The 19,911-nt window shown below is 45.4% G+C and overlaps 1 protein-coding gene across 2 annotated transcripts in view; it reads left to right on the top strand.

The window, feature by feature from the left end:
* The window catches only part of PAFAH1B1 (platelet activating factor acetylhydrolase 1b regulatory subunit 1), a 533,693-nt gene that overhangs the window by 316,417 nt on the left and 197,365 nt on the right, over nucleotides 1-19,911 (top strand). For both annotated transcript variants that reach the window (XM_069227017.1, XM_069227018.1), the window contains one exon: nucleotides 14,584-14,812. In XM_069227017.1, coding sequence (XP_069083118.1) covers nucleotides 14,584-14,812 — 229 coding nt within the window. The remainder of the gene's footprint in view (nucleotides 1-14,583; nucleotides 14,813-19,911) is intronic.

The raw sequence follows: 19,911 nt of genomic DNA, 5'->3' as shown, positions 1-19,911 counted from the left end.
ATTTGGTTCCCCTTTGACCTCTTCACCTGACCGGCCCGTGTTGCTGGTGGTGGATGTTTGGGGTTAACTTTAACCCGACGGACTACCTACACCTCGAGATAAGAACTGTAAGTTGTATACTTAACTGAAAAACTGTACTATCATTTCTTCCCCAAGAACTGTTGAAAAATGCACTTTAAAATTTTAAAATAGCCTTTTGCCGTTTTAAGAAACTGTGTACACTGTTGATTCTATTCAAAATCCTTAATACATATGCGAAGTACCTTTTTATTTTATGTACTTACCTGCAAACTAAATCTTGTGGTTCTAGAAATAAATGAACAAAACTCAGTGCATGTTTCTTCTATTGCTTGTGTGTGTACAACAAATGCTTAACGGTACCCTCTGATAAGCCTAACTGCTCGACCACACTACCACAAATAGAGCATTAATATTATCTATTTCAGCCTCTGGGGAATCCCTGGATTCGGTGCACAATAGATCTAATTTTGATATAGTATATACAGAGCCAGCTTCCTAAAACTACTTTCACTTCGACCTTTATTAAATTAGGTGCTTCAAACTGACCGGTATGTCAGACACCTAAAAAGGACTCTTTAGAGCTTGTGCTACCTGTATGAAGAGGCTTTATAATCATGATTGACATGACAACTGCATCCATTGTCTCTACCCGAACCATAAGACCAGAGACTGCAAAGTATGTTGAAAATTTTCTACAAAACCTTTGAAAGATAGAGAGGGCCGTCATCTTCTGTGGCTACAAAAGTTGAAAACTAGAACCAACCCTGTTTCTGACGATGATAGTGCCTCCTCTTCTATGTCAGTCAGTAAAACTCCTGTCAAGAGACATACAGAGGATAACTCCAATGAACCTCCAAAAAAGGCACTCCAATCATCTGAGGCTCCTCTAAATCTCACAGCCCTTCCAACAAACATTCTGCCAAGTTGGTAAAAAGGAAGACCGATTCCTTGTCAAAACCTAAGAAGGAATCTCATTCTGAGAGCCCAATGCCGCCTCTACAGGTTACACACAAGTTCAAGAAACTGTTGTCTGTGCCATCGATGATGAGGTCGTTGACTACAACAGCCCAAGCGATAAATTGCTACTGTCATAATTTCCATGTCGACGGCAGCGTATGTAGAATCATGGCTGACAGTATTGACATCCTCATTGACTGTGCCCCATAACATCTCTGCTGCAGTCTTTGTCGACGGCGTGCACCTCGTCGACAACCATCCCATCGCCGATGCTGCCGCCGACGGACGCCTGGTCTACTGACTGACACCTCGTTGACGATGCCACTGTTGACGCTAATACCATTGACGACAATCCTGTCAACTATGCAACTGTTGACGTCCCGTCGACTACTCATCTGCCTACGTCCATATTGACGAAGCCACCACCTCGGCTGTTCATCTATCGACGATCGTGAACATATCTGCAAAGAAACAGTGACCATCATCATTGCCTATTTTCTCATTGACTATGCAGACACCCTTAAGGGGACATAAAGAAAACATACCTTAACTCGATCTATCACGTCTCCTAGTAAAGTTTGACATCTACTACTGTTGCAGTTGTTGGATGACGATTCGGATGATGATGGTTTACATGGATAACTAGGAGCCCTTCACAATTGCATGTCAAGTGTTGGGAATATTGGGACAACTCCTACGACCAACAATATTAATCCCAACCATCTCAGCCACAACAGGAGCTGGTATGTCTACCCTCTGGGTTAGTGTCTGTAATCTACTAATAGCATGGAGATCAGAGATTGCTTTCCTCCAGCACCCACATCAGTTCAGCAGCATCAGCCTACCGTGACACCAACAGTGCCACAGCACTCTCCGCAACCTGAAGTCAGTCCTCTGCCTCATCCACAAACTCCTCCTCTGATGATACCTTTTAAGGTTGCAACTTTGGATGACGAAGGGGAAGAGGGTGAGATCCGCACCCATCAGGGTGAATGGGACTAATATATAATCCCTACACCTTCCTCTCCCATTGAGCCCACAGTGGAGTCCCCTCGTTGGCGTCAGATCACCAAATGCCAATTCGTATTAGATATAATTCAATTTGGCCACCTCCTAGAGTTTATACAAATGCCTCCACCCACCCCACTCTCTCGGGTGCTACAAAAACACCTGCATTTGCTCGAGTTGGAAGTAGAAATTGTTAAAAAAGGAAGCAATAGAGTGTCTCTGTCCCAAAGGGGGTAGGGTTTTTACTCCCGCTTCTTCCTGATTTGAAAAAAGTCTTGTTTATGGAGGCCGATACTAGATTTAAGGGCGCTAAACAAGTACCTGAAAAAGCAAACCTTACGCATGGTCACATTGCAGGACATCTTGCAATTACTCAACAGAGAATTACATGGCTTCTTTCATATACCCATTCACCCAAGTGACAGATTACTGAGATTTGTGGTAGCCGGCAGGCACTTTCAATTCAAAGTACTCACCTTCGGCCTCAAGTTTGCACCCCAGATTTTTACCAAATGTTTAGCTCCAGTAGCAGCTTACCTGAGACTCAATCAACACCAAGTGTTTCCATACTTGGATGACTGGTTAGTAAAGGTGCCCAATATTCATGCAGCATGCCAAACCATCGCAGCAACCTTGCCTCTTTTCAGCCAGTTGGGTCTCAGTCTCAATCGAGAGAAATCAGTCCTCCGCCATCAAAAGGGATATCATTTCTGGGAGCTATATTAGACACAAGGCAGGCCAATGCATACCCAACATTGGCAGGCAAGAAAAATTGATCATGCTAACGAAGCGCCTGCAAACAAGTCTTTCAGTTCGATGATACAAATCATTGATGGGAGTGATGTCATCTTGTATCAATCTGATCTCATGCGGTCGACTTCATATGCACCCACTACAAGAGAAGCTGCACAAACCGTGGATTCAAGCACACAGATCTTTTGAGGGCATCATACAGGTAACTCCATTGATAGTAACATTCCTCAATTGGTGGACAATCCGTGCACATGTTTCAGTAGGGCTACAGTTTTTGCCGCAGACTCCCCCATTAACAATAACAGATGCATCAATAGATGGATGGGGCATGTATCTGCAGGATCCTCAAGTAAATGGCAAATGGCCCACCTCTTACTGCACCCTCCATATCGAACTTCTAGAACTGAGAGCAGTATTCTTAGCACTACAAGCCTTTCTTCCAATAATTGGCTGAACATCGGTGCTCGTTAGGACAGACAATACCACAACAATGCACTATATCAGCAATCAAGAGGGAACTCACTCCCAGCTTCTACCCCAGGAGGCGCAAGCCATTTGGAATTGGTGCGATCAACATTCGGTTCACATAAAAGCAGAACATGTCCCAGGCCATCAGAATGCCATTGCAGATTCTCTGAGCAGGCTTACAACATCTAACCACAAATGGGAATTCGATCAACACACACTGAACGAAATATTGCGGCAATGGGGCAAACTGAATTTGTATCTTTTTGCGACCTCCCAGAATGCCAAATGCCAGTTTTACGCAAGCTGGCATCAGCAGAAGGGGTCGTGGGGGGGATGCATTTTCGATTGCTTGGTCAGGAATCTATGCTTACGCTTTACCTCCAATCCCTCTCCTCCTGAGAGTGATAAGCAAGATCAAGTCAGAAACCTGCCAACTAACCTTAATAGCCCCTGCATGGTCACGCCAACAGTGGTACACGTAACATCTACTAATGTCCAGATGTCCACCCATAAGGATAGAGCCAATTCCATTGCTGCTCACCATTAACCATGGCCAAGTGAGACATGCAAATCCCAAATCTCGGAACTTGTCAGCATGGCTCTGGAGTTTGAGTACGGCCATTTAAACATCGTTAATGACTGCAAAGGAATACTAGCTAGAGCCCGGGCAGATAGTACGAACAAGACATACCAACTTAAGTGGCAACGATTCTGTTTGTGGTGCAAGTCTGCTAAAGTACATCCTCTGTCCTCCACTCCAGAAGAAATCTTACCTTGTTTACTCTAGCGACCTCAGGATTGCAGCATGCATCCATTAATGTTCATCTGGCAGCCATCTCTCACTTTAGAAGATCTGGTAAACCATCTCTTTGGTCTCACAGGCTTATAAAGCAGTTCTTAAAAGGTCTTTTTAGAACCTATCCACCAGTCAGAACCCCTCCTGTGGCATGACAATTGAACACAGTTCTTAGTCTGCTTATGAAACTGCAGTTTGAGCCCACTCACAGGACTGACATCGAAATTCAAGCATTGACAATACAGGAACCTTTTTACAATTTAGACAAGACAGTCACCTTATGCACCAACCCTAAATTTATACCCAAGGTCCCCTCGGACTTTCATCCCAGCCAACCTGTGGTATTGAAAACTTTCTTCCCTAATCCGCAAACTGCGGTGGAAAGGTCTCTTCACTCGCTAGATATGAAGAGATGTCTCATGTTTTTTATCTAGAAAGGACGAAACCTTTTCGGGAATCAAACCAACTGTTCATAGCTTACAGTAACCCTAGAAAAGGGTTCCCGGTGGCCAAACAGACTATCTCTTGATGGATTACAAGTGCAATCATTTACTGCCATGCCAAGGTGGGTCTACTGTTAGACTCTAAAGGGCATGCACATTCAACTAGGGCCATTTCCACGTCCTTTGCGTTATTTTCAGGAGTGTTGTTACCGCACAGCTTCCAAACTGCAACGTTGAAAAAGGAGCACACTTTCACGAGACATTACTGCCTGGACATAAACCATCAGAGGTGTAGCATGTAATGAAGGTGAGCCATTCTGGTATTAACCACCATCTGCTTTCTTGCTGACTTTATGCACATTTTCAATGATTTTGCATTTCTTCTGTTATCATATTTAGAGTTTATCATGACTTTTGGAATGCCATATTCTTTTATCATGATAGAATGGTTATATAGCTAACTGCAGAAAATGTGCTACTTAACTGCTTACTATTCAAGCATGTGAATCTATTAAAGTTCCATTACTGGAGTAGGAAATAAGTTACCTGTAATTGAAATTACCTGCAATTGTAGTTCTCCAGTATTGGAAAATTTCATAGATTCTCATGCGACCCACCCCACCTCCCCTGGGGAGCTCACCTTCATTCTCTCATTATCATATATATTACTGCACAATTGAAAATCTGAGGGAAGACAGCTCCTCACAGGAGGGGTCTAGAGGGTGGTGTAACCTGGTTGGTGGATTCTGGAGTTTGGTCCTTTTTTATTTTTTTATTTTACAAAATGACTGTTATTAAGCTAGAGACCTAATGCATATAATGTATATCTACATTGGCGCACAGCTTTTGTATAACACCGGGGACTCCCATATTGACGACGGGGAAAGATTCAAGCATGTGAATCTATGAAAGTTTCCAAAACTGGAGAACTACAGTTACAGATAAATAACTAATTTCTTTTTTGGCTGCTCCACCCTCTGGCCTGCCTGCAAAAATAGGTGAGACAGCGTCTTTGGCATCAACTTCCGGCACCTTGATCCAAGACACCATTGCCCTCTCGGTTCAAACTTCAGCTCTGAGCTGGCCAGCCCTTACCTCTGCTATGGTGCGACAAAAGGACACCGACAAAACTTTGGCATTGAAAAAACACCACCTTTGGAGCAGAAGGACTTCAGGCAGTCTTCAGCTGCTCCATCACCTATTAAACCTATTTTGAAGACAATGAATGCTTAACAGCACCGCCTCCATATCCAGGAGGGTCCAATGGCACATAATTGCACATAATTGCTTCCTCCTGTTATGTTGAAGAGGAAACTGTCCTTTTAAACTGCTTTTCCACCTTCAAAAAAGGTCACCAAGGCAAAGCTACCAGCACAACTCACAAGCCGCCGCCTTCTCCTCCTGATCCACTTTCTCCACCCCCTGCTTCTCCTTCACCTTTCTCCCCTCCTTGTTCACCTGCCTCATCTATTGCAGGTGATCTGGCACCTCAGGGTTCACCTGTATATACTGAGGAAGATTTGGGTGGGACACGGCAGCACCCAGATCCATGGGGCACATGACACTTATCCCATGTTAAATGCTGACGCAGATTTGTACCCTGCAAGACTCTCCCCACCAGAGGATAATGCATCTTACCAGCAGGTAGTAACTTGGGCAGCCGCCTTCCATAATGTTCAGCTGTGCAGGGACCCAATTGAGCAGGGCGTCATGTTCGATACCCTTACATTTACACATATAGATATCCAGTTTCTCTCCCCATGCTTCTTGGCATGCTATGTCACGCAGACACATTTTTAAAAATAACTTGTCCACTCTAGGTTTATCACCCCTAGAGTAGGCAAGAAATATAAGACTGCTCACACTGACCCACTATACATCAGATCCCAGGTCCCCCCAGACTCTATAGTGACCACCACTGCACAGAAACTGGCCAGGAATCAGGCCAGAGAGGACTCTCCTCCTCCATACAAGGAGAGTGAAAAGCTAGATGCTGTTGGCGAAAGTGTCATCATTGGTGTATCGCAACCTCACTGGCCCTGCTGACTAGATATGACCAGGCCTACTAGGATGAAAGGGAGGCGCTCCTTCAGTTTCTCCAGGATGAGCACTGCAAAAGAGGGCAGCAGATTGTTGCAGACAATCCCAAACAGCTCCATCCTCTGAGCCTTAGATGCTGCAGACACAGCTGCACGTAATACTAACAATAGTGTTTTAATAACAAGGCACGGGTCGCTTCAATGTTCTGGGTTTAAACTAGAGGTCCAGTATGCTGAGCTTAATATGCCCTTTGACTAGGAGCACCTTGTCGCCTCTCAAGTGGACTCTACCCTTGCGAAGCTGAAAAAAGATACGGACTCTGCAAAAGCCATGAGTGCTCTTCAGTCCCCCCTCACAAAGGGGCACTTTTCGTCACTTCACAGTCAGAGGTGATTACAAATCTACAATCTCAGTGGTCTATGTCCCAGCCCAGACAGCCTTCAGCCACATATTTTAGGGGTTTCTTTAGGGGAACCTGAACTGGCAACAACAACCGAGGAAAGAACACTGCCACCCGAGGCTCTAACTCTACTTCAAAGCAGTGACTACCTCGGTCTTACCCCGCCCACTCCACACCGGTCAGAGAATTACTTCAAAATTTTCATCCAGAGTGGGTCAACATCACTACTAGGAAGAAAGAGCCACCATCCTCAAACATAACTATAGCTGGCATTTGTAAGGCAGCTACGTAGTCTAAACCACATATATTTACAAAGCATTACTGTGGATGTACTAGTGCGTCAGCAAGCCAATGTAGGTCAAGCTGTGCTATCAACACTTTTCCACTGAATTACAACTTCCACAGTCTAGCCACCACTTTTATGGAGGACTTGTAAGGATTCCAGTTCCAGTCAAGTGTGATATTTTTAGAGGATTTATTGGACACAGCACTTCTTCCTCCTTGCCTTGCCCTTCATTAGAATGCTTTCCCCTTCTTCATGACCTCATATCCCTCAACATTCTACATTCCCTCTGCAGGTTCCATAAAGAACCTACACAAATCTAATGATAAAATACAACACATTTTCCCCCTTAAACAAACAAAAACAATAACTAACTTGCAAATAAAACTCTAATATATTACAGATAATGCATTATACAATATGAAAAGAAAACACAAGAATCATACAAAATCTACCATTTTGAAGACACCTCTCTTGTACGAGCTTCAAATTTAAGTCTTGAGGCTATAGAATCTTCTCTCAATCTCCCTTCATAACTACTCTGAGTATCATTCTAAACATCAATTGTAAATAAAGAAGCATCCCCTTCAACATCTCTCACCATCCATCTCCATAGCTTCATGCATCTTCTCTCTTCCTCTACCTAAAAACCAAGAATCAGTAGAATCCACACCTTGTGTACCACTATGTCCATTTTGACACTTCGCCAATCTTTTCACACTCCATACTCTCCCATCTCGTGTAACCAGTTTTATTAAACACTTTCACAACCTTCATGGCTTTTCCAAACTTGGGCATACCTTTCCTGATAAACCCTTTTTTTCTCACTCTGACCCAATCTCCATCCTCAAATGATGGTTCCTTTACTTCACATTTTTTATCATATACCTCTTTATACTTTTCCTGGTTCATTCTCACCTTATCCTTGATCTCTTCTATATTCACCCTTTCCATCCCTTTTTTTTTTTTTTTTAAACCACCATGGGCAAAGCTTAGAAACAGGATCTCTTCCTCTCAGCAACTTGAAGGGACTCACTCCAGTGGTAGTCCGGGGAGTAATGTGATACCACAATTTCTCCCTTATATTTTCCTTCCAATGTCCTCCAAAATTCTGTGCCCAACAAATACTTTCTTTCAAGACACGGTTGAACCTCTCAACATGTCCATTCTCCTGAGGTTCGTATGGAGCAGTAGTCACATGTTTGATATTACTATACCTAAAAAAAAAAATTCCTTCATTTCTTTAGACACTTACTGAACACCATTGTAGGAAGTTGGCTCTGTATGTGCTATTTCAAAGTAAGGAATAGCATGCACAGAGTCCAAGGGTTCCCCTTAGAGGTAAAATAGTGGTAAAAATAGATAATACTAATGCTCTATTTTGTGGTAGTGTGGTCGAGCAGTAGGCTTATCCAAGGAGTAGTGTTAAGCATTTGTTGCACATACACATAGACAATAAATGAGGTACACACACTCAGAGACAAATCCAGCCAATAGGTTTTTGTATAGAAAAATATCTTTTCTTAGTTTATTTTAAGAACCACAGGTTCAAATTCTACATGTAATATCTCATTCGAAAGGTATTGCAGGTAAGTACTTTAGGAACTTCAAATCATCAAAATTGCATGTATACTTTTCAAGTTATTCACCAATAGCTGTTTTAAAAGTGGACACCCCAAAGTCACCACACCAGCAGCTCAGGGCCGGTCAGGTGCAGAGTTCAAAGTGGTGCCCAAAACACATAGGCTAAAATGGAGAGAAGGGGGTGCCCCGGTTCCGGTCTGCTTGCAGGTAAGTACCCGCGTCTTCGGAGGGCAGACCAGGGGGGTTTTGTAGGGCACTGGGGGGGACACAAGCCCACACAGAAATTTCACCCACAGCGGCGCGGGGGCGGCCGGGTGCAGTGTAGAAACAAGCGTCGGGTTTTCAATGTTAGTCTATGAGAGATCTCGGGATCTCTTCAGCGCTGCAGGCAGGCAAGGGGGGGATTCCTCGGGGAAACCTCCACTTGGGCAAGGGAGAGGGACTCCTGGGGGTCACTCCTCCAGTGAAAGTCCGGTCCTTCAGGTCCTGGGGGCTGCGGGTGCAGGGTCTCTCCCAGGCGTCGGGACTTTAGGTTCAAAGAGTCGCGGTCAGGGGAAAGCCTCGGGATTCCCTCTGCAGGCGGCGCTGTGGGGGCTCAGGGGGGACAGGTTTTGGTACTCACAGTATCAGAGTAGTCCTGGGGTCCCTCCTGAGGTGTTGGATCGCCACCAGCCGAGTCGGGGTCGCCGGGTGCAGTGTTGCAAGTCTCACGCTTCTTGCGGGGAGCTTGCAGGGTTCTTTAAAGTTGCTGGAAACAAAGTTGCAGCTTCTCTTGGAGCAGGTCCGCTGTCCTCGGGAGTTTCTTGTCTTTTCGAAGCAGGGGCAGTCCTCAGAAGATGTCGAGGTCGCTGGTCCCTTTGGAAGGCGTCGCTGGAGCAGGATCTTTGGAAGGCAGGAGACAGGCCGGTGAGTTTCTGGAGCCAAGGCAGTTGTCGTCTTCTGGTCTTCCGCTGCAGGGGTTTTCAGCTGGGCAGTCCTTCTTCTTGTAGTTGCAGGAATCTAATTTTCTAGGGTTCAGGGTAGCCCTTAAATACTAAATTTAAGGGCGTGTTTAGGTCTGGGGGGTTAGTAGCCAATGGCTACTAGCCCTGAGGGTGGGTACACCCTCTTTGTGCCTCCTCCCAAGGGGAGGGGGTCACAATCCTAACCCTATTGGGGGAATCCTCCATCTGCAAGATGGAGGATTTCTAAAAGTTAGAGTCACTTCAGCTCAGGACACCTTAGGGGCTGTCCTGACTGGCCAGTGACTCCTCCTTGTTTTTCTCATTATTTTCTCCGGCCTTGCCGCCAAAAGTGGGGCCTGGCCGGAGGGGGCGGGCAACTCCACTAGCTGGAGTGTCCTGCTGGGTTGGCACAAAGGAGGTGAGCCTTTGAGGCTCACCGCCAGGTGTGACAATTCCTGCCTGGGGGAGGTGTTAGCATCTCCACCCAGTGCAGGCTTTGTTACTGGCCTCAGAGTGACAAAGGCACTCTCCCCATGCGGCCAGCAACATGTCTCGGTTTGTGGCAGGCTGCTAAAACTAGTCAGCCTACACGGATAGTAGGTTAAGTTTCAGGGGGCACCTCTAAGGTGCCCTCTGGGGTGTATTTGACAATAAAATGTACACTGGCATCAGTGTGCATTTATTGTGCTGAGAAGTTTGATACCAAACTTCCCAGTTTTCAGTGTAGCCATTATGGTGCTGTGGAGTTCGGGTTTGACAGACTCCCAGACCATATACTCTTATGGCTACCCTGCACTTACAATGTCTAAGGTTTTGTTTAGACACTGTAGGGGTACCATGCTCATGCACTGGTACCCTCACCTATGGTATAGTGCACCCTGCCTTAGGGCTGTAAGGCCTGCTAGAGGGGTGTCTTACCTATACTGCATAGGCAGTGAGAGGCTGGCATGGCACCCTGAGGGGAGTGCCATGTCGACTTACTCGTTTTGTCCTCACTAGCACACACAAGCTGGCAAGCAGTGTGTCTGTGCTGAGTGAGAGGTCTCCAGGGGGGCATAAGACATGCTGCAGCCCTTAGAGACCTTCCTTGGCATCAGGGCCCTTGGTACTAGAAGTACCAGTTACAAGGGACTTATCTGAATGCCAGGGTGTGCCAATTGTGGATACAATGGTACATTTTAGGTGAAGGAACACTGGTGCTGGGGCCTGGTTAGCAGGGTCCCAGCACACTTCTCAGTCAAGTCAGCATCAGTATCAGGCAAAAAGTGGGGGGTAACTGCAACAGGGAGCCATTTCTTTACAACCATTGTCTGATATTACTCTCTGGATACCCTTCTCTAGTGAATATTTCCTTGAAGAATTCAAAGATAATACTAGATGTGACCTGGGACACTAGTTTCACTTCAGGCCACTTAGAATGATAATCCACCAATGCATATCGAGCTTCAACAGGCAAGTAATAGGTCCAGAAAAATTGAATCCCAACTTCTGCCATGGAGAATCTGGCCATGGCACAGGACATAATGGAGCTGGTACCGTCTAACATTTTCTCTGCATTTACAGACATCATATTCCCTAACCGTCCTTTCCAACATTTTGTCCATCCCTGGACACCAAAAATATGTCCATATAAGTCTTCATCGAGGACATTCCAGGATGACCTTTATACTCCAATTTCAAAATAACAGCTTGCTCCTCTTGAACACACAAGCATTTTCAATTTACAATTCATCTCACCTTAAAGAAAGGTGTCACTGATGGCAGTGGTTGCAGCTCATCTGGGCAGATTTGGAGTTTTAGTCTTCTGCTCTCTCGACAATTGGCTGTTGAAGGGGGGCTCGCCCCAGGCTGTCACCTCCTGACTACAGCAGACCTCCTGCATTCCTTGGGGTTCACTATAAATGTGCCAAAGTCGCTCTTGATTTTCCTTCAGATGCTCCCTTTCATCGGAGATGTTCTGGATACAGTGCATTTTCCGTCTTATCCTCCCGAGCTGCAAGTTCAGGATATTCAGGCTATGATACCCATGTTTCAGTCTCTATCCTGGATTTCAGTGAGAGTGACTGAGGTTGCTGGGCCTCAAGGCCTCCTTCATCCTGCTGGTGACAAATGCGAGATGACATATGCAGACTCTGCAGTTGGGCCTAAAGGTCCAGTGGGCGCAGCATCAAGGGAATATCTCCAACAAGGTCCAGATCTCAGAGGGAACTGCAAATGATCTGCAGTGGTGGTTAACAAACCGCGATTGGGTCAGAGGCAGAACCCTCTTCCCCAGACAGACCTGACAGGGATATACGTTACTGCTGGGATGGGGTGGCTGTCTGGAAGAGGTGGAGATCAGAAGCATCTGGTCTCTGGCAGAAGCTGGACTCCACATCAACATGGTGGAGCTCTGTGCGATCTGGCTGACATTGAAAGCCTCCCTTCCCTCGATCAAGGGATAGATAGTGCCGGTGTACCTAGACAACACCACTGGCATGCTGTATTGCAACAGCAGAGATGATTGCATGGAACCCTTTGTCAAGAGGCTCTGTGTCTCTAAACGTAGCTGGAACAGCAGGGCATATGCATGGTGGTTCAACATCTGTTGGGCTCTCTGAATGCTGGAGCTAACAAACTCAGCTGAAAATGCCTAGTGGATCATGAATGGTGTCTCCATCGGGAGGTGGCACAAGGTCTCTTTCAGCAGTTGGGGGAGCCTTGGTTAGAGATGTTCGCCTCTGCAGAGAACATGCAATGTCTGCAGTTTTGCATGCTGGAGTTTCCTAGGCTGCAGTCACTCATGAGACATTTTTCATCTCGTGTGGAACTCAGTCCTCCTGTACGCCTTCCCACTATACCCCTTCTGCCCACAGTTATCAAGAAGATCAAGAAAGACTGGGCCCAAGTAATTCTTGTGGCTCCGGACTGTGCCCGGAGAGTCTGGAATCCCGAGCTATTGAGCATGTTTATCGATCCTTTGATCAGACTGCCCTTTCGAGAGGATCTGTTGCAGGGGAGGGTTCAGCACCCGAACCTGTCTACTTGCCACCACCTTGCGTGCAGATTGAGCAGCAACAGTTGACAGCTTTTGACTTTTCCACCTGAAGTCTGTACCGTAATCTCAAGTCAGACAGGCGCCCCTCCACCAAAACGGTTTATGGCTATGATTGGAAGAAATTTGTGGCATGGTGCACAGACCATTCTGTTGACCCCCTTTTCTTGCCCCTCTGTGTGAGGTCCTGTTTATCCTTTTTCTGGCCCAGCAGGGGTCTGATATGGGCACTCTCAAAGGTTATTAGTCTTCTATTTCTGCTTTTTGGGCATGTTTCCTCCATTCCCCATTCATTATACCCCAATGGGATTTAAATTTGGTTTGGCCATTTCTGATGTGCGCTCCTTTCGAGCCTCTCCACAATTGTCTTCTCAGGCTTCTCACTTTGAAAACAGCGTTCCTTGTGGCTATTACATATGGCTGCAGAGTGAGTGAGCTGTGGGTATTGTCATGTAAGCCACCCTACCTTTCCATCTATCGTGACCATGGTGTCTCATACTGGTCTCATTTTGGTCCCCAAAAAGAGGGTTGGCGTTCTACCTTGATCGTACAAAAGAGTTCTGGGTGTATGATAACTCTTCGTGGTTATGAGTGTGCAGAGAAAAGTTGTGCAGTGCAGAAGCAGACCATCTTCAGATGGGTTGTACTCTGCTTTAAGATCTGCTACGCACTGGCTAAGCAGCAATGACCTGAATGTTTGCATGCTCATTCTACCCGAGCGACAGCTACAACCACTGCATTAGCGTGCGGAGTTCTAGTCTTTGACATCTGTCAGGCGGCAGTGCGGGGTTCTCTGCACACATTAACCAAACACTGCTGCCTGGACATTCAGGTCCATAGCAATGGCTAATTTGCCCGTTTTGGTCCTGCAGGACTTTCTAGTATGATCTTGGTTCGCAGACCCACCTCCGGAGCTGGTATTGCTTGGTTATCTATTTAAAGGTGAAGAATCTGCAGCTAGAAGTCTCTCAGGTCAAAAAGTTACCTACCTTCCGTAACGTCTTATCTGCTAGATATTACCTAGTTGCAGGTTCCCACCCATCCTCCCCACTCTCCGAACTGAGTTCTAGGGACTGGGAGTCCCCCTACAGGGACTTAGTTTTGATCCACCAGTAGTCAGGTGTTATACATGGCTTTGCGCTTCTGGCATGGAAAGTCGTGAAAAGAAACTGACATCTGTGTGCCTGGGTAGCATCTATATAGGACCTTCGACTTCATATCTGGCGCAGACGACGTCAATGACGGATGCAAAGCCGATCTACACCACCTAACGGCATGCATGGGACTGCTCAGAAAATTCCCCAGATCTAGTCTGACATCTGGGGCACATTCCATGGTAAGGAATCTGAAACTGGAATGCCTTTATCAGATAAGGCGTTACCGAATGTAAGTAACTTGTTAATTAAGTTGATGCGAGTATGCACTATGATAATTTATTGTGTTAATTTCATGATGACTGAAATTCTGGAGAAAGACAAATCAATGTTGAAATTCATTGAAAACAGTGTCAGGTGGATTCTCTCATAATTCATCCAGCTTGGGTGTCACCACTTAGACTCATTCTGTATATTTCTGTTAGTTGTTTGTTGCTGTGTCCTGTTGTATTCCCTTTACTGGTAACTCCACCACATGGCTAATTTTCTGTTGCTTATTTTGTGTGCAGTAACATTTACATTGTTAATTTCAGGTAGAATACTACAGCCTACCTTGCTTATAAACATAAAAACTAGCTTTAAAACTCACCTCTGTAGCTTTACATTGACGCTCTTTACATAATATTAGGCATTATCCACTATAATTATTTATATTGTGCTACTTTATCTTTATATTTTTTTCTTTTTCGTTTTCCTAGTTACTGTGTGAAAACGTTTACAGGACACAGGGAATGGGTACGCATGGTTCGGCCTAATCAGGATGGCACTCTCATAGCCAGCTGTTCCAATGACCAGACGGTGCGTGTTTGGGCTGTCGCGACGAAGGAGTGCAAAGCTGAGCTTAGAGAACATGAGCATGTAGTAGAATGCATTTCGTGGGCACCAGAAAGTTCTTATCCTACTATTCTGGATGCCACCGGATCAGAGGTATTGTGTTTTGGATATATGTTTACACATACGTAATTTAGAAAAATAATGCTCCTGTGTACTGGAATAAATTAAAATAACAGTGAATGCACTAAAAGCAGTTCTTTACTCTTGAATTTGAAAATAACCATTCAGTGAAGTGTTTTAAAACTTGCATTTATGGAAAATTAAAATCTATGTACATTCCTGTATTAAAATTTATCTATAGAGTTGGCTATTGATTATAGAACTATTATTTCAATTTGGACTGCAGTAAATACAACACACTTCTGTGAGATTATCTTGAAGAAAATCAATATTCATAGATTATCCAAGACACTGCTGTACCTAAACAGAAGTCCGGTATCTTCTGAATCACAGCTAATAGATCTTTATCTTTTATGTTTTACACTTGTACAATTCGGGTGGAAAACAATACAGTTCTGACAGCATATACATTGTGGTTCTACCATGCATCTGTCTTTAAGTTGGTCCCAATTAATGATTTAAAATGCACCTATATTTTTGCAGCATATCTTTCAGGTTGATCTGTTTACCGCCCTGCTCTAATGATAGCAGACTTTTAAGAATAAAATTAGTTGTACAAAAATCTTGGGCAGAAAAACTCCAGCAAACAGTGGTAGATCATCTAATTGCTTTTCTCCCCACATTAAAACTGAGTTCTTCAACCCCTTCCCTTGAATCTAAATATTAGGGATAATATAGAATTATGCAGTAATTGAGTTTTGCAGGTGTACAGATCATGCAGAATAACTTCCCATACCTTCTGTGTGCCCCAGAAATAGGCAGTTTTCGCAAGTTTACCTTCAGATAAATTTTTGGGTGTATATTTTAAAGAGTCTGTGGCGAAGGTGTCTGTTTACATCTGGATTAATTGCACAATATGTGCAAGAAAGAACATTTTTTAACAACCACCCCAGGGTGCCATTACTACTGCTGTATGACATTTATAAGCAAAGAGACCGTTTCTGCCACTAACTGCGTCTGACGAGGCATAGTTTGGCACCTGTAGACATGACAAAGGGCCTGATTACGACCTTGTCAGTTGGGATACTCAATCACAAACATGAATATCCCGTCCGCTGTATTGCAAGTTCCATTATGTCCTATGGAACTTGTAACATGGCCGGTGGGATATCTGTCCTGTTTGACACAGTATCCCATCCGCCAAGGTCTTAATCAGGCCCATAGTTCTTATCTCTATTTTAATGTAGGTCAACACTTTCAGAATAAATGAGCTTTTACAATACATAAACCGATGATTTAACCTCCAATAGTTTTAAATAGCTGTAAATAGGGACATGATTATGTCTGCTCCACAGTGCAAGGTCACAACTGATTCAGAACATTGTATTTCGAAAGAGCTCAAAGTCTGATTAATTGTATGGCATGGACTCTACAAACTTATTTTGTTAGATTTGTTGTGGATGAGAACCAAACTCCAGTATCCATAAATTTCATTGATCAACTGCGTCAGCCAGAATTTAAAAAAGGTTTTTGTGTAAGTTTAGGCCCATAACCCTACATAGTCATTTCTAGTGACAATTTAGCACAGTGTTTTAAATGCTGTGGACAGCTTTCTCAGTATTTTACAAGGGTTGTTTCTTCACTGATTAACAGAAAAGATATATCTTAATTATCTGTGCATCTGCTCTTTGGAGATGACTATTACCATTTAGGTAAGTAAAAAGTTTTAGCTAGGTCCTGTGATTCTCTTTGATTTGGTAAGTTGTTGCTCTGCCTCAAATATTTAATTCCAGCATTTTCAAGGACACATTTGATTACATTTGTTAACGCCTGGTAGTCTAGCCAGACACAACGGGCATTGTCCTTGTTTCATTGTAAAGAGTTGCTACTTCAGGTCACATTTAACAATATTTTAAAATTTCAGAAGTCTTATATTTGATTTGTTCATACTGTACTTACCTTGTTTTTTTTTTGTTTGTTTTGCTACGGCAAAGGTTGGAATTGGCCCATTTTTCCAGTGTAATATGTAAAGCTATGGTGTGTGTATGTATATATATATATATACATATATATATATGTTCGATGGCATGTGTAGCTGCAGATACACATGCTGTGCATTATCCTGCCATCTAGTGTTGGTCTCGGAGTGTTACAAGTTGTTTTTCTTCAAAGAAGTCTTTTCGAGTCATGAGACCGAGGGACTCCTCCCTTTCGGCTCTATTGCGCATGGGCGTCGATTCCATCTTAGATTGTTTTCTTTCCGCCATCGGGTTCGGACTTGTTCCTCTACGCTCCGTGTTTCGGTTCAGAAAAGATAGTTATCCATCTGAAAATTAGACGGTATTGTTTGCGCTCGGTACCGGGTTAGTGCTAGCACATCGACACCGAAGAAACAAAAGTTCCGGCAGCCCTTTGGGGTTTCCACGCCGCAGCGGGGCCTGGTCGGCCCGACCGCGTCCATCTTCAACGCTCATGGACCGGACCCCCTTCCGCTTCTGCCCCAACTGCCACACAAAGTATCCTTATACAGGCCAACACTTGGTCTGTAATCTGTGTTTGTCCCCCGAACACAACGAGGATTCTTGCGAGGCCTGTTGGGCATTTCGATCCAAGAAGACACTGTGGGATCGAAGAGCTCGAAGACTCCAGATGGCGTCGACACCGGCCGGACACACCGACGTCGAAGAAGAGGAGACATTCGCCATTAGAGATTCAGACTCGGACAAGTCCGAGTGAGCAACCGAAGACGCAGCAAACCGTGAGTAAACCAGCCCCGGCAAAATCTCACTCGAAAATCATGATGGCCCAGGGGACGCCACCGCCAACAGGCCATGTCTTTACCCGAAAACACGGTGACCAAACATCGGCACCGAAAAAGGCCTCCCAGCAGCCGAAGACATCCGACTCTGGTTGAGATACCGGCTCCGAACAGACAAGGCACAGAGAGTTCAGCACACCAAAAATCAAAAAGGTTTCCTCGGATCCGAAAAAGACTGTTGAAAGAATTTTGGTACCGAAACATTCTTCCTCGGAGCCGAAACAAAGCTCCTATACAGAGGAACAAGGCCTTTCCACACATTTACAAGGCCACAGATTTGAGCAAGAGCTAGGCATGGGAGAGCCTGACCACACCCAAAGAAGGCTCCATATCCAAAAGGACACAGGGAAAATTAGAACTCTTCCTCCAATCAAAATGAAACGGAAGCTCGCATTCCAAGAGGTGTGGAAATGCAGCCAAAGGCAAAAGTGGCAAAAGAGAAAACTCAACCACAATTTTCGCCATAACAATCACCATTACATTCGCCACAACAGTCACCATTACATTCGCCACATCTGTCCCCGGTAGCAACACCTCCAATGATGCAGTCACCAACGCACACAGGGATGAGTCGAGATGACCCGGATGCATGGGATTTGTATGACGCACCGGTCTCTGACAATAGTCCCGAATGCTACCCGGCAAGACCTTCACCACCTGAAGACAGTACTGCTTACATGCAAGTGGTTTCCAGGGCAGCTGCATTTCATAATGTTGCATTGCATGCAGAGCCCATAGAAGATGACTTCTTGTTCAACACCCCGTCATCTACGCATAGCCAATACCAAAGCTTTCTAATGCTGCCAGGCATGTTAAAACACGCTAAACAGGTGTTTCAAGACCCAGTCAAAGGCAGAGCCATCACGCCTAGGGTGGAGAAGAAATATAAACCTCCCCCTACTGACCCTGTGTACATCACACAACAGTTAACTCCAGATTCAGTTGTAGTAGGAGCAGCCCAAAAAAGGGCGAACTCACAAACTTCTGGAGACGCACCACCACCCAACAAAGAAAGTCAGAAATTCGATGCAGCAGGCAAAAGGGTGGCAGCACAAGCAGCCAATCAATGGAGAATTGCCAATTCTCAGGCTCTTCTAGCAAGATACGACAGGGCACATTGGGATGAAATGCAACATCTCATTCAACACCTTCCCAAAGAGTTCCAGAAACGTGCCCAACAGGTTGTCGAGGAAGGCCAAAGTATCTCCAACAACCAAATAAGGGCGGCCATGGACTCAGCAGACACGCCGGCCAGAACAGTAAACACGGCGGTAACCATTCGGAGACACGCATGGCTACGAACCTCCAGATTTAAGCCCGAAATTCAGCAAGCAGTGCTAAATATGCCATTCAATGAACAACAACTATTTGGGCCGGAGGTGGATACAGCGATAGACAAACTGAAGAAAGACACTGACACGGCCAAAGCCATGGGCGCGCTCTACTCCCCACAGAGCAGAGGCACTTTTAGAAAGCCACACTTTAGAGGGGGGTTTCGGGCCCAGACCACAGAGCCTTCCACCTCACAAGTTAGACCCATATTTCTGATGGATACAACTACCTGTGGATTCCTCACCTCATGAATACTCCCATGGCGCCAGCATTCGACGGAAATCTTCTTACTAGTCTCTGCACGTCGACGAGGACGTCACTGTCTCGCACGCGACGCCGTCTGACATCATACAGGCAATAAGAGGTCCTCGACGACGTGCAGACGTCAGTTCCCTTTTTTCCGTGCATTCGAAACGGTTATCTTCGAGGGAGCAACTGTTACTCTTGCGGTTACAGTGTATATCTTGCTGCGTACTCTTTCTCTGTGGAAATAATGTCGCAGAGAAAGTCTGGATTTAAGCCTTGTCGTGAGTGTGGAGGCAAGATGTCGGTGACGGATCCTCATTCCGATTGCCTTTGGTGTTTGAGCTCCGACCACGACGTCTCGACTTGTGATTCATGTCAGCACATGAATCCGAAGGCCCTTAAAGAACGCGAGGCGAAGCTGTTTATGGCCAAGTCAAAGGAGAAGCATCACAAGAAAAAGTCTTCTCCAAGACATCGGCGTCATCGAGACTCCCGGCGCCGTAGAGAATCTCGGCGTCATTCAAGGGAGGCTCGTTCCAGGTCTCCGGATCGGCGCCGAAGGACATGGGAGGTGAGCCCCACGGTGACGCCGCATCCTTCGACGCCGTTGCCCTCTCCGGCGTCTCCAACTTCGCCTGGACAGGCGTCGGTGATTGAGGTATTGGAGCCTCAAGTGTTTTCTCCGGCGCAGACGCCGAGGCCGGCGTCGGGGTCGCCTCCGAGTCAGGCACCCCAG

This window comes from Pleurodeles waltl, chromosome 3_2 (genome assembly GCF_031143425.1).
Source record: "Pleurodeles waltl isolate 20211129_DDA chromosome 3_2, aPleWal1.hap1.20221129, whole genome shotgun sequence".
Classification (NCBI taxonomy): Eukaryota; Metazoa; Chordata; class Amphibia; order Caudata; family Salamandridae; genus Pleurodeles; species Pleurodeles waltl.
Note: the sequence above shows the minus strand (reverse complement) of the source record. Positions and strands in the feature narration are given on the sequence as shown.